The sequence below is a fragment of the Cryptomeria japonica genome, chromosome 11 (assembly GCF_030272615.1).
Source record: "Cryptomeria japonica chromosome 11, Sugi_1.0, whole genome shotgun sequence".
Classification (NCBI taxonomy): Eukaryota; Viridiplantae; Streptophyta; class Pinopsida; order Cupressales; family Cupressaceae; genus Cryptomeria; species Cryptomeria japonica.
In genome coordinates this window covers 522,449,267-522,465,801 of record NC_081415.1, presented here as the reverse complement: position 1 = coordinate 522,465,801, position 16,535 = coordinate 522,449,267, and the positions used below count along the sequence as shown (strand labels likewise).

At 31.3% G+C, this 16,535-nt stretch overlaps 1 protein-coding gene across 1 annotated transcript; it reads left to right on the top strand.

Annotated features, from left to right (window-relative positions):
- The first annotated feature begins 2,627 nt into the window (after nucleotides 1-2,627).
- LOC131057730 (acid phosphatase 1) lies at nucleotides 2,628-3,820 on the top strand. Its single transcript, XM_057991892.2, has 3 exons — nucleotides 2,628-3,010; nucleotides 3,094-3,303; nucleotides 3,392-3,820. Exons 1-3 carry the CDS (start codon nucleotides 2,628-2,630, stop codon nucleotides 3,567-3,569), a joined length of 771 nt encoding a protein of 256 aa, XP_057847875.2. The 3' UTR covers nucleotides 3,570-3,820.
- Nucleotides 3,821-16,535: the final 12,715 nt, after the last annotated feature.

Here is a 16,535-nt window from a genome sequence, read left to right as displayed (position 1 = left end):
TAATATCTCTTCATATGGTCAGTGAATTGATATTGTGGGTCACAAATTCCACCGTGGTTTTTCCTCTTTGAGGTTTTCCACGTATAAATTCTTTGTGTTATGGTGTTGATTTATGTGATTTCTTTATTTACTCCAGATATATGGTTTTATGTTTACCGATTGATAAATGTATGTTTTAAAAAGGCTAAAATCTTACATTCTAGTAGAACACTGATTCAACCCCCCCCTCTTAGGGTTCTTGGATTCCAACAATTTTATCTTAGCTTAGAGAAGTGATCTTTAGTTTGCAAGTCATTGTATCTTTCCCTAGGGCAGTGTGAGTTAGCTTGCAAATCTAGGTGGCACTGAGCTTCCTTGGTAGTGTCCCTAAAACTAATTTTGTAACACTTTCTTCATATATATTATGAGTTGATCCTCACTTTGGTTTTTCCCTCATTGTGTTTTGTATGGTGTCCTTGTGTGATGATTTCTCTATTCTTTTCTTTATTTATACAAATCCGAATATGATGTTTTAAGAGTTAATAAATGAACGAATTTTAGTGTATGCTGATTCACTCCCCCTTCTCAATTTAAATAATTATTAATCTACTTTATTAAAATTAAATCAGTTAATATTATTTAATTAATTGAAATAATTCTTTAAAAAAACATGTATACTCAATTTAATAAATAATGAAAAATTAAACAAAATTAACCAATCAATTAACTAATTGATCAAAATAGTTAATAAATATTTAAAAAAGAAAAATTAATTAACAAATCAAAATCAAACCAATTAACTATTTGAACAAAATAAATAAATGAATTCATTAGATGAATATAGTTTAAATTAACCAATAATAAACATCACCTTTCCTCATTCAATCTATGTTTCATGGTGTAAACTCTTTATCTAACATTGAATCCTAGTCATCCATTCATTTATTTGAAATCCTATGAATTGAAATTGAAACCTTCACTTTAAATACTCATGACCTAGTAAGTAGGTAGATGGTCTAGATGTGCAACAAATATATAAGCATATAATTAAGAGAATATCCACATAATTCTCTATTGAAAAGTTTGCATGTTAAAATAGAATAATGAGTTAAATAATTTTTTTATTTAATTCTTATTTACTTATTTTTATTTGCATGCTTATAAATTTAACCTAGAACTCCTATGCTTGCCCCATGTAACTAAGGTCTTTGTCTCATGTTCAATGCTCGAAGCCTTCTAATAATATTATCAACACCCTCCCTCCCTCCTCTATCATGATTATAATATTTTGATGAGAAAAATAAGGGAAATATACCACCCATAGAAATGGTGCCCACACTTTGTAAAGGCCAAATACTATACATGGAAATTTTTTCATCCAAGAAAACCCACTTGCTACTAGTTGTGACAAAAAATCACAAGAAGGGTATCTATTGACTAGGAATATAGTACACATAAGCATGCTAGGTCAACTACACATTATATTGAACCTAAGTGTGTTGCACCTTCAACATTATTAGGTCACTAAAATCAACATTCAACACCTTGTGTCAACTATATAAAGAAAATAGTATAGAATTTAAAAATAATATCAACTAATAAGTTGTGAGAATTTTTCACGTAATTTTTTTTTTTTAAAATTGTCTTAGCAATATTATTTTTAGTTATTTTAGTTTAGTTACATTTTATTGTTATACATAACTTTCACTAGAAATGGAATATTTTCATATTTTTTTTGGAATTAGAAAATTAACTAAAATATTTATTGTACAAATTTTTTTAATAATTTTTAATTAAATATTTTGTCTATTATTTATTTTAAATTTGTATTAATAAAAATTTCAAAATATATTTTTTGAAAATATATTTCTCCTATTGTATAGAATGATATTATTATATTATGACAAGAGTATCGATAATTATAATACATTTAGAAATAAATAAAGTGACTTACTTTTTATTCTAGTGTTTTCAATTATAATTTATGTGTTCCATCATAGATCAAATGATTTATTAAAATAAACAATATATAATACTAAAAACATGACAAAAACTTTACAAGTCATGCTCAAATGATTTATTGAAATAAACAATATGTAATATTAAAAATATGACAAAAACTTTACAAGTCATGCCAAGCCTTACCTAATCCTAATCGATATAATTACAAAAGCTTAACAAGTCATGTCAAGCCTTACCTAATCGACACAATTACAAAAGCTTTACACGTCATGCCATACAATTACAAAACACTTTACAATTATGTCAAGCCTTACCTAATCGATACAATTACAAAAACTTTACCAGTCATGCCAAGCATCACCTAATCGATACAATTATAAAAGCTTTACAATCATGCCAAGCCTGACCTAATCGATACAATTACAAAAACTTTACAATGACAAAAGTTTAATTTGTGCTCTCCACAAATACCTAGAATAAACAACAACAAACTGTCCAGCCTGAGCAACTGGCAAGTCCATCCAGAAATTGACTGTATTATAAACACAAAAGAATGCTATGACCCACCGTCCGATTATCAGGGTCCCAGAAAACAGCACGTGCCTTATTGGAATCGATGAGCGTCTCATCAGGAGATAAGATAGAACGTGAGTAATTTCCCAGGCCTTATATAATACCAAATGCAAATGACAGGAGGCAAAGAAATATTTGCATTGAGTTCCATGGCCAAAAGCAGCATTCTCCCTTTCATTCTCCTTCTCCTCCTTGTTGGGTTTGGAGAAAATGCGAGTGCAGATAATACTTCTGTTAATGCGTGTGCTGGTTGGAGAACCAGCGTGGAGAGTGGCAATGCCAGGGATTGGGATGTAGTGCCCGCAAGCTGCGTCTCCGACGTGGGGAATTACATGGAAAACGGCCAATACTTGCTCGATTTCAAAATAGCCGTTCAACAATGCCTGGCTTATCTTAACGATTCGAAGTTGGTAGGCGATGGCAAGGATGCTTGGGTTTTTGACACCGATGACACCACATTATCCTGTCTGTCCTACTACAGAACTCAACAATATGGGTATGAAAGTTCTTCGTCTTTTAACTCATTTGTATTTAGTTGCACAACATTCTGAGTCACAAACTTTGGATGTCTATGTGCAGGGGAGCGGTTTTCAATTCTACGTCGTTCAACGAATGGGTAGAGAAAGGAACGGCCACTGTGTTGCCCTCCTCATTACAGCTCTACAACGCTTTGTTGAAGAAAGGCGTCGAAATCTTCATCCTCACCGGAAGAGACGAAGAATATCGTGAGCTCACAACGAAGAACCTTATGGCGGCCGGTTACAGCAACTGGGCGGGCTTAATCATGAGGTTTGTTTTTTCTCAGTTATAACAGGTCTAATCCAAGTGGGAAATTGCTTTTTTTTCAGTTTTTAATGGCGGCGTGTTTATATTGCAGGGGTGACAGTGATCAGGGAACGACAGCACTGGTGTACAAATCGGAGAAGAGAGGGGAGCTTGTGAAGAAAGGGTATCGGATCTGGGGAAATTGTGGGGACCAGTGGAGTGACATAACTGGAAATCATACGGGCTATCGCACTTTTAAGATGCCCAATCCAATGTATTATATCAGCTAGAACTGAACCTACAAATCTCTTGGTTGAATTCAATTGCAGAGAGATTTCAGACTGCTGGAATATTTAGTAATTCCTTCTATTAGTATAATTTTAGTTTTATTTAGCATGATTATGCAATAAAAATTCTCCAAGTTTCATGTATCTAGAAGTTTTTGAATGTATCTAAGACCTCGCTATAAATGAGACTATTGTAATTCATGTTTCATCAGTTAATCTGATCCTTCATCATATGATCAAAAGGGCTTTGAATATATCTAAGATTTCTTTATAATGAGACAACTGTCATACTTACATCATAAGTTAATCTTTGATTATTTGATTAAGAAGTTCTTGTAATATTTTGAATCAATAGAATACTTTATCTATATTTGAATTTTGTATTTGTTTCACTTTATAAAATACATATTTCATTCTTTAATGATAATAAGTATTGACACTTTTTTTTAGATCATCATTTATAATACTATTCAGTATTTAAGAAAAAAAATAATATAATATTGAATGCACATGTGAGGACACTTTTTTTAGAACGCGCCTATTCTGGTTCCAAAAAGACAGTACGGATTGACTAACACGCGTGTTAGTCGCGCGTTTTACACCGTCGATTTTGTAGTTAATGGTTGTGATCGACTAACCTATCACAAACACGTTGTACGATAGGTCTGTTTTGGAGCTAGAATAGCTGCGGCCCCTTTTTTACAACATTGTGTATAATGTTTTTCAGTATTGAAGGAAGGGGAGAAATATAATATTGGATGTGCAAGTGACTTTATTTTGTTCAATATTTTGGAAAGCAACTAGTTAATGGATAACCAATCAAACTATTGATAAATGATGTGGACTGCTAAATTTTTTTGATCTTTTCACATTTATTTTATTTGTCGGGCCATCAAATTTCTAAGAGAAGGAAGAAATATATTATTGTTTCTTGTTTCACATGTAAGACATCCAATGCCATTTAAGCTATGAATCATGGTAGATTCTTGTTTAGATGCCTTTGTGTGTTGAAAAATATTTGGGTTATTTTGAAATTTTTATATGATTCATTTTATTTAAATATTTTTGTAAATAGTTTTTGATGGTGAAACAATTAATAATAATTTTATATTCATTTTTATTTAAAATTTTAAAATAATTGGTTTAAATTTACAGATCAAAATTTATCATTAAAAGTAATTATTTTTTATTTATTAGTTAATTTTTTTTTTAATCATTGAATTGGATAATATTTGAGGTTAACAAATTTGAATATTAAGAATCAAGAATTTAATTATTTATAAATATTAAATAAATATAAAATTAATTTATCCAAGGTGTCGTATAAATATCTAGATGGAAGTATAATCCATCGAGGTACAATAAAGTATATGTGTTCATAAATAGTCTATACCTTTGGTAAGGTGTCCTTTTTCATTTTTCTATTGATAATTGTGAATGGTGAATAATTTGGTATTTCTTTCATATTTTTTTGGGAACAAGAAAAAAAGAAAGATTTCCAATAAAAATATTGGCTACAAATTAATTTTTGTTTTAGTAAATTTGGATGAAAAAAAAGATAAATTTTTTAAAATAATATTTCTAAGTAGTACCAAAAAAACTAAACACATAACACTTCAATGTCACAAGTCAATATGCTTTACAAGAGTAAATTGTTATTTGTTTTTAACTCTTAAGTATCATTAGTCTTAGGGAACAAACTTGAAGTGAAAGCTACCTATATATACATAGAATAGTTTCAAATACTTTTAAATTATCATTTCAAGTTTTTGGAAACTATAATTGTTAGAAGAAAAGTTTCATGCAAAATTCAAATTAAATTTATTGTTTTAATATTATTGGAAATGTACTTTTATTATCTTATGTGGTACTTGCATTTAAATATTTAAGTCATTTTTGTAATATTAGAACAAACTATAAATATTGGTGCTTATCAACTTTTCATGAGCACCTATAATTGCTCATTTTACTTAATATAGGTGTTCTTGATAGGATTGTTCTCCTAGAAATATTGATGTTCCTTGAGATTCGATTATGTGTCTTTGCCTTGTTGTACTTAAAAATCCAATTTCTAGGTAATCTTCTATGTGAGCCAATATGATGTTTGGAGGGTTGTGTGTCTTGTGGATTCTTGGTATGTTGTGCCTTGCATAGGTGACATTTTTTTAGATTATAAAATAAAGTTGGAATGGTGGTTGCATACACTAGAGTAGAGTAATATAATCAAGAATATGAAGTATTTGTTGTTGGCATAACTTATGGAGATGATGATGAGATGAGAGGATGACCGGTAAAGTTGATATGATTAGGTATGTGTTGATTGTTGGCATAACTGATGGAGATGATGATGAGAAGATGATCGATAAAGTTGATATGATCAGGTGTGATGCAAAACTAGTAGAGGAGAGAAGGAGAAGTTGAATCATGCATTGCAGTTAGAATTGATGATTGCGGTTCAAAATATATGTTCATAAAATTGGCACGAATCTGTGATTGAAATCACATCAAGTTTGGTGAATCGGAAAGCACATTTATAATTGACTGTTATGAACTCTATGAAGAAGAATGAATACCGGTATTAGATCTTTAATCGGTAATGATTAAGGTTTGGCAGTGGATCTTATCATGATCATAACTTAGTGATGATGTGTCATAATCCATGTGTAATGATAAGATGGTATTTGAGTGCGTAGAAGGATCAGATTTCTTGGGAAACAACAAAATGTTTAGAAGAATGAAACAAGGGTTTGATTGCTTATCAAATTGATGTGCGATGATCATTCAACGATGGAAATCATCTAGAAATTTGTTGTAATGATCGGTAATATATTTTGGCAGAGTGTTTTGCCATGGTAAATATAAATTCATTGTATCTTATTGATGTAATTAGGGTTTGTAGCCACCCTAATTGAAAAGTATATTTAGGGCTAGTTGGAGAAGCGATTTTGTGGACTGGTGGTTTGAGAAGAAGGTATTGCCGAACCAGTTTCAAGTGTCTGCATGTGTGTAGAAGAGTTGTGCTAAAAAGGATCTATACTTGCAAGAAAGAAAGTGTTGTTATCAGATCATTTGCCCTGTTGTTCCCTGATAGTTACAACATTTTGAAATCCCTTAACTAGGTAGATCCTAATAGGTTTGATATTGTAAATCCCTTCACCGGGTGGCTCATTAATTTGAGTTTGAAATCCTCTAACAAGGTTACTCTTAATAGGGTAGAGCTCCTAACAGGGCCAAGGCAAAATCTCTTGACCGGGTGACTCCTAACAAGGTCTGCTCTTAATCGGGCCAAGCCTTTAACTAGACGCATTCCAAAAGAGAGAAAATACATATTGTGGGTGCTAATTCCCACCTTGGTTTTCCTAGTTGGGTTTCTGTGTCAAAAATATGTGTTTATGTGGTGGATGCATTGTTGATTTGTGAGTTTGATATCTTTACTTTGTTTGCATATTGATGAACACTTGAGTGAATGGTTTGTTAAATTAGCTTAGAATATTGTTTGAGTAGTTACTAGTATAGTTTTGTGAAGTGTTGCAGATTTGTTTTATTTCTGATTCACCCCCCCCCCCCCCCCCCCTCTTAGTAATAACCAGATCCTCATAATAGTAATTATTTCACTATGTTCACACATCTACATCAAATGGTTGTGGTCAAGGTGAGTCAGAAGCAATTACATCTAGATAAAATATAGAAGGAAATATGCTTTAGAGTTTGGTAATGTATATCGAGGATTAATTTTATTTAAAATAGTTTATATCTAGTTTGTGATGGGTGTGGATAGATTTGAGATTCTCTTCCATTAGGATGGAAAGTACATGATCAAGTTCTACTTGACACCAAAATGACTTCTCTATGTACATAGAGTTTGATGCACATGTATTTAGGGGTGTAAAGGCCACAATCTTGCTTCAGTCAAATATATTTTTAATATTTTATTTTATTCAGGTATTCTTCAAATCTAGTAAATAATTAATAGTTGTCAAAGTACTAGGAGTCACTATTTCAATTATCACTTGGGAAAATAATTCAGTTTTTATAACATTATTTTCCAACTCAAGTGGAGGCATTGGAATTGTGGAGCATCTTGGATTAATGTGGGATATCTTACAAATCTCCATTTATATAGGTTGTGTTGGAGTGTTCAACACACAAGTTGTGCATGATGACTATTATGATACTTATAGTTGGGGATAAAATATTCTATCCATGCATATAGGAGACTAATAGTACATATGTGGAGATATTTAAATAAAATTTTGATTAAAATAGGGTTTTGGATTTAAGAACTCTAGAAGCATCTAGGAACCTAAATAGGAATTACATTTAAATTAATATATTAATATTGTTTCAAGCTAGGAGTGGGGTTTGGAGGAATATTCTAAAGGCATCTTATAGTGGTCCCAAAATTGAAGTTACACTTCCGTTTTGAATTTGGAATCATATTTATTCTTAAAAATTTAGAAAAAGAGTTCATTCAAGATATGGAAAATTTTTGGGGAAGCTAAAATTGAGAGATTGAAATCAAACATTTTTAAATTGTTTATAGGTGTTGCTACACGATTGGATGCCATAGTTATCATTTTCATCCTTTTAGGACTAGTTTCCTAAGTCATTTATATGTCATGTTGTTGTTGCAAGTATTATTTGACCACTTTTGTTGGAAATTTCATATTTGAGATATAACAAGATTGAAAGAACTAGAAGTGAAGCACATAATAGGAGCATACTACCAGGGAGTAATATAATAATTTATTATGTGCTTTTCTTTTTATTTGTAGGCACATCAAGTTGGAAGCTAGACAAAATTATTTTTAAGTTTCATAGTTCTAGATTATAGAGAAGCTACAAAATTGTGTTTCTTTTATTCCAATAGTATTTATTTTTATATATGATGTGCTCCAACCATTACTTCTATAAAAATGTCTTGAGACCCTTGTATATCTATCTTTTTAGATTGCACTTCATTTCAAAAATAAAATACATTTCAAGAAGAAAATAAGACAGAATTTGTTTTCCATAGATCAAAATTTGAGAAAATTGTCATTTCTTACATATTTACGCATCTTAGTGGGAGTACCTTTTACAAAATATTTTAATTTTAATTTTTTTTTTAGATTTAACTTCATTAGATTTACGAATAGAATTATAATAATAACGCATCATTGATTCTCATGACATGTCTTCTCTAGTGAGACACGTGAAAGTCTCGATCATTCTCTACCTTATTTCTTAGGTTTTTTTCCTGTCTTTAAGTAAAAGAATTCATTAAAATGTCATGGGGTCGATAGACTCTGCATTGCGACCAACTGAAGTCTGTATCTTATTTATATTCATCATTTCCCTTTCGCTCGTTACCTCATCAATCTTCTCTGCTCGTTATACCTTGGCGCATTTCAAGTTTGTAAAATGGTGCTGGTTCTTCTTGCTCGTGCTTTCCCACAATTCGCTTTAGATTATTTCCACATTGCAATTTATTGCCTTCTATCTTGGCTTGGCCTGCAAAAAATCCACACCTCTTACTCGAAACACTTCTCCCACTTCAGCTGTCTCTGCCCGTAGGATCATAGAAACTTTGTCTATTGTGGCATTCAGGGACCTTGCAGAGAGGTTTTGTGAGATCGAGCCAGATGTTTGATGCGCTGCTTGCTTGAGCTCCCCATAATAATGGGGTGCGCCACCTTTATGGTGGTCGCCCTCCCAAAGCATCAACCTCTTTATTTACTAATCGGGGTCGATGTTTTGTGAGAGAGTGAATGAGTGAGTGAGAGAGATCATATCATCTCTCTCACTCACTCACTCATTCACTCATATTTATATTCCATCTCATTTTGTTTGTCCCATTTTGTCATATTGCTTAGAAATCATATCATCTTTTGCATTTTTCTCTCATTCCATTTCAGTTATCCATCTCCACAATCTATTTCCATTTTCTTATTGTTCTTGTTTCATAGTTCTTCATTAAGAGAAGAGGATAGTTCAAGAGTTGTGAGGAAATAGGTTAGAAGCTATTGTTGAAGGTTTGGGAATTTATGTGTTAGCGGATATAAGATGAAGCTAGTGTCATTGAGAAAGGAATCAGTAATGTATGGTAGCTATAATCCAAACATGAGGATTCTACCCTCTCTTTTATATTAATATGTTATTTATAGATTATGATATTGCATAGGCTCACTTGAAGCTATGATAGTAATTATGTTACTTGGAGTACATGTATTCTTGAGGGTTGGAAATTTGTAATCTTATGAATAGATTCATTTATGTGATCCTAGGTGTCACAGATGGGCTATAGCGAATCCCTAAATGTAAATGAATTCCCCCTACACTAGCCAAACTCACACAAAACCTACTCAAGATACCTTAGAGGGTTCCTTGATATTTCTATCTTCACTACACATTTTAAATGAGGTCAAACTAATATCTTTAGCCTTCGAAATCATGTTTAGATTGAATGGGTAAGTATGTGCTCCCAAAGTGAAACTAGGCAGAAAAAATGGACACTAGCATGACGCATTGATGTCCTCTACTTGCATTGATGTCCCTAGACCATGCTATATTCTTAGATTTGTACGAGTATCCTTTGGATTGGTGAACTTGCATTGAAGTCCCTGAGACACGTGTTTGTTCAAAACTAGTGAGGTTCTTAGATGGATTGTTTGAAGCCATAGACACACTAAACCCCCTAGTGAAGTTAGAATGACTATTTGATCCTTGAGTTGAGAGAATTAGGTAAAATGGTGAGAAAATGGGTCAAAAATAATCCAATCTCATTAACCAAAGAGACCACAATGCCAATTGGCCATCAAATATGGATACCTCTAGAATCCATCAATAAGCACAATCACTTGGAAATAAAATCCTCTTTTGGGTGCTACTCATAACTACAAGGCTAGGTACATAGGAACCAAGAGAAATGAGTTTCATCATGTTGCTTGAAGAGATGGATCATGCAAAATCAAGTAGTCCTCTCATATGGACTAGGACACTCATTCTTGCCAGATCAATACCCTACAGATGGTTAGGCGTTCTCAACCCATCATTAGTCTAATCAAGCACTCAAGGCCATGAGAGGGGCATCCACTTTATCCTAGTTCATTTTATTAATATGTCATTATTTTTCACTTGATTACTAAAATGTCTAATGAGTTACCTTGGCAGTCCCTTTATACCCTAGCCCCCATTGGACACCATTCCCATCATTGGTCCTATTGCCTACCTTAGGCTCAAGTAAGTCAAAACATGAAAATCATGACAAGATACAAATATGCAAGACTAAATACAACAACAATCGAGTCCAACACTCCCAATATCCATTAAATAAACACAATATGCATTAATATTTTCACATGCATTCTAAACATACTCAATTGGCCCTAATGCCAAGAGAACATATTTGATTCAATCCAAAAATAAAATTTACACACATAAAACTATAACTCCACATAATAATACCACATTAAAAACACCAAATTCACATTTTTATCAAAAGGCCAAATTGACAAAAACCCAGTCATGAAGGCCATCCACCATTGATGGACCTTCGAAAAGCTTAAATTTTCAAACATTCGCAATCAAAAATTTAGGAAAACCCATTTGTCCATAGGTGAACAAAAACTCATTTATGCAATAAAATCTAAAATCCAAGCATCCAATAAAAATTGGGCAGCATTTCCTTTTGTAAAACTATGTTTTCTAAATATAAATTCATAAAAAATCAATTCTTAACTAAAATTCCAAATTTGAATTGGAAAAATCTTCTAAATCCAATTGCTAACTAATAGAAATAATAATCACACAATTCCATTAAGAATCAAGAAAACTTACCTTCAAAGTAGAGATACTTCAAAATGGAAAAGAAGACCAAACACTCCAAGAGAGCTCACAAAATCTGGACAACCCAAAGAGATTAACAACACCATTCTTTTAAGCTCCTACCCACAAAAATTTGATCATCCAATCCTCGAATCTCAACAAATTAATATTTTCATGTAGGGTTTTTGACAAGAAACCAGAAAATAGACCAAGTCTCCCCAAAATCAGCATCATTTTCCATCTATAAACCCAATTGGCTTTTGAAATTAAGAATGACAAAATGGATAAAAGATTAAATAAAACTTGAACCTGCATATTCATAAACTCATCCCAATGAAATGCATAATAAAATAAATATAATCAAACCATAAAAAAATTTCAAATAAACTAAATAGTCATAAAACAATTAAAAGTGAAATCAACAGCAAAGAATCTAAAATTAAAATTTAAATCCTCTAGAAGTTCAAATTTCACCCCAACAATCACCCATATGCCCAATTGGGCAATGCGAGTTAAAATGAATACTCACAAGGCATATATCACAATTAAATATTAAATTAGCTCAACAATATTAAAATACCATTAATATATGCACTATAATTAATGATAATATACATATGACTCACTATGCACACATAGTCTTTACTGATCATTCACAAATATGCATTGGGGTAACCAGACATTACCAAATTTGTAACGAGATGTATAAATAAATAAAATAAAAGAATATCGTCCAAATTAGGAACGATGGCTATGGCTGGGTAATGTTAATGGTCAGTGTGTTATCTCTTATAACCATTGTTGGGGATATGAGCATGCTCAAACCTATGGAGCTAGGTTGAGGCAACGCTCTGTACCTACACCAACAAAAACATAAAAACACGTGTACACATACACATATCATATAGTATAACTAAAATAATCATTAACATTCCATGATTGACATCACATAATAACATTGTTAGCAACATTATATCCCATCAAATCAATATAGCAGCCTAAGGTTTCTTATGACATTGCAACAGAGTGGCAATTGTGCCTTTGTGGTGGATTATTTCTTTCTTACTCTAGGTGGTAAGCCCTCCTTTTTTTGGCAGTTTTAGTTGGGTGGTCTGCCCACCGCCCACCTGCAGTGAGCAATTCTAGCAGTGAGCCATCTTATAAAAATAACCTTAACCCGTGCCACCCTAATAGGTGTTTTCATATTGAGAACTAACATTCTTTGTTGTTTTTCCCTTCTTGGGTTTTCCATGTCATATCTGGTGTTTCTTGTGTTTGTTCTTTCATGTTCATATCTACTTGTGGTTAAGTAATCTATGTTAATATGTACTAGATCCGCATTTGTGGGAAAAGTAATATATTTTTAATATACAACTAATTGACCCCCCCTCTCAGTTGTTTGAAACATTCAACAAATAATATAAGTTACTTTCCTGAGAGATCGATATACCCCTTTTGTGCCCTCTCCTCTACCACATATAAAACATTAATATCATATTGAACACAAAAAAAATTAAAAAAAAACATAACATATATTATATTTATGTAATCGAAAAGGGTTAAATAGTTCTCCTCCTAATGATGTTTCTTTGTTTCTTCTTTTATTTTTAATCTATATAATGAAAAAAAAAATCAAAAATTAATGTATAATTTTCAAATGCATCATATTGTAATGAAAAGATATCTTGTCTTTCCTATCCTACAAATGATAACATAATTAGTCAATTTCATACATATGCATTACTTCCCCTTTCTATTATCACCTATGTTTCTCTACATTCTTTTCCCTTTTTTCACTCATCTATCCCTTAAGTTAGTGTCAATCCTCTTATTTCTTATTGTGATCACATATGCCTTGAAGCAACTTGATAGGTTGTAACTAGATCTATCCAAATTGACTCCCACCTTCATCTATAATCATGAAGTTTCTCTCAACATTGATTGTGTCAATATATTGCCACACCTAACTATAACCTTAGGTTTTTTTATTCCTCTTACCTTAATCATTAGGTTTTTTTATTCCTCTTACCTTAATCATTAGGTTTTTTTATTCCTCTTACCTTAATCATTGATACACGTGTCTCCTCATTCTAGCGATTATAGTATAGTCAATCACATCTACAACATTCAATGAAATAGGTAAAACAAATTGAGCTTAGCATCCTTTCCTATTCCTACAATCAACCTTCTACCTCCACCTCATCTTTTTGATAGAAACTTAAAGAGTATAATGTAGTAGAGAAATTATAGTCTACTCAATCTAATATATCACTATGATATCTTGTAAAAACTTGTTGAACTAATAGAGCCATACTTAAGAATCCCTACAAAATATCTCAATCGAACCTTATGCCCCACTAATCAACTCACTTCAATGGTTCAATCTTTACAAGATAATTATTCTCAGACAAATTCATTAAACCACCATCAACTCTTCAAAAAGTCTTTCCATTAATTGTAATTAGAAGATACACAAAAATTGATATTAAAATATTTATTATTAACAAAAATTAAAAATTAACTTCATTAAAAGTGATAAAGACAAAGAAAAGTTATTTAAAAGTATGAATAAGTTACACAAAGTCTATGCTATTAAAAATGAACACAAGAAAAATGAGACTTTCACATAAAAAGCATGTCATCAAGAGAGAAAGAATCGTCAAGAGATTGTATAAGACAAATGATAATACTTCAATGAATCTAAAATATTATTTTATAATTTCTATAATTATTTGTACAACACATTTTTAATTTTTAAAGATGCAATTTAAATCTCATCAAAATTTAGTTTATTTTTATAAACAAAATTATCAAAAAAAAATAACATGTGTTATATGCGTTATCTACCTCCTCCACAAAAACAGAAAGAGACAAATCAAATTGCAGTCCAAGTTGTTCAACGGATGTCCTACGTCCAAAAATACATGAACAATGCAAAACGGAAACGAAATTAGGTTGCCTATTAAATAGAATATTTTTAATATCTTGATCTGATGAAAAAGGTATATATAAATTTTGAGCAGTCCACGTCATCTAACAACAACGTTGAATAGATTATAAAAAAAATGACGGATCGGTTTCCAAAATATGAAAGAAAGGCATGAATACTTGCATGTGCATTCAGTGCTATATTTTTCTTATTCCTTCAAGATTGGACAACGTTTTAAACTAGTGTAGAATACTTCGTTTTTATAGTATTTTAATGTAGTATTCTAGAAAGTACTCTCTTTATGTTGCAACAAAGTTGATAATCATTATTATGAATGCATGTAAGAGATCTAAGTTAATATTTGTGTGTTCAATAGTTTTTTTATTTCTATTTTTTTAATTTATTTTTCTTTGAAATAGTTTAGTATTTTGGAGGTAAAAAGACTAAAAAAATCAAAACTCTATCATATGACGGAGTTGCCCCTCTTAATGTAGAGGTAGGTTGTTTAACTTAGTAACCTTACCAAATATTGGGATATGTTTTACTATCTTTCTAGGTCTAACAAAATTATATTTTCAAAATATTTACTATTGTACAAATCTTTTAATGTTCATGTAGAACATAAAACATTGATTAATCCAATTTGTAGAATATACTTGTCTTTACCTCCTTTCTAACTATAAATAAGATTGTGTAAGTTGACATGTGTTGAACTAAAGCACTTTGATGTGTTCTACTATCATGGTCTTTTGCATATGAATGACTGAGAATAGTTGAAATGGATTGACTTGTCTTTTTCGCTAGTCTCCTAGGTTTTAAGTGATGCATCATTACTAAAATCTAAGAGTTCAAGAATGAGAATTAGTAGCCAAAAAGTATAGAGAAATCATTCATATGCAAGAAAAGCTCATAATTTAGAGAACCAAATATTTTTCAAATTGGTATATCCCATTTATTAATTTTTTTTGGCATTTCATTTTAGTTGAATTTGATCACCGACAACAATAATCCTTTAGTTATTGATTTACCATCCATGGATATTTTCACTAATAGAAGCTATGACTAGTCACAGTAAGTATGGCTATGAGAGTATAATAATCTAAATATTTGGTAACTTTTTTGTTGTTTGTTAGCTCTTAGCCTAGGTAGTATAACTCAAATGATAGTTGCACATTGTTATACCAATGGTTGTGTCTTAACCAAAAACTATTGGTCTTCCAAATATCATTTCCAAATATTGTTTTTGATATTGGATAAGAACATTAATTTTGTGATAGTTTCCTCTTGTATTAAAAAAGCTTCGTAATGAATAATAATTTTGCAATAAAAATAATTCATGTACATGGAGCCAATTTTGTGTCCTAAATCTAACAATTATGCCGATCCAAGACCATTTCCATGAGGCATATATCAATTTTTGGACCTTGAATCTTTATATGAAGATACTTATAGCATCAAAACACATCCAAATCTTCTTCATTTTAACTCAACATTTATATTATATCAATTTTGAGACTATACTATTTGTTGTATGCATCTATTGGATTTCAAATTTTCACGATTCATCTTCGTAGCTACATTGTGCTTATGGATTGTCTATATAAAAGTTATAATTTGTTTTTTGTATTGAAGATCACTCTTGTAGCAATCTTTCTTGTAATCATCCCTATACACTTGGTCCAATTCATTGAAGCCTCATTGAGTGAATGTATTTTGAACTAATTGAAATAGATTTTCCATAAATGATTTTAAAACAAATTACTTCTATTATACCTCATCAAATGAACACACATACCCTTCAAACATTAATTCACTTATTACATCAATACGTCATTCTATCACTATGTTCTACAATCAATGTGTACATTGTCTCATGTTCCTTATTGTATACTTCATTAATCATGTGTATCATATTCAACATAAAGTATAAGCCATTGAAAGATATATTCTAAGGTTTCTAACAAAATATAAAAAATCGTATGTGATTAACCATGTGAGCCTTATACCAAGTCAAACTACGTCACCTGATAAATAACCACGACGACCAATAAGACTGAATAAAGAATAATAAATTGCTACCAAACGCCAAACAAATTTTGTAAAATCATCAAAATGTCATGGGGCCGATAGACTCTGCATCGCCACGAACTGAAAATTCTCTGTTATATATATGCACCTTTCCCCTTTCACTCGTTGCCTCATTACCACTTCTTGGCGCATTTCGAGTTTGTAAA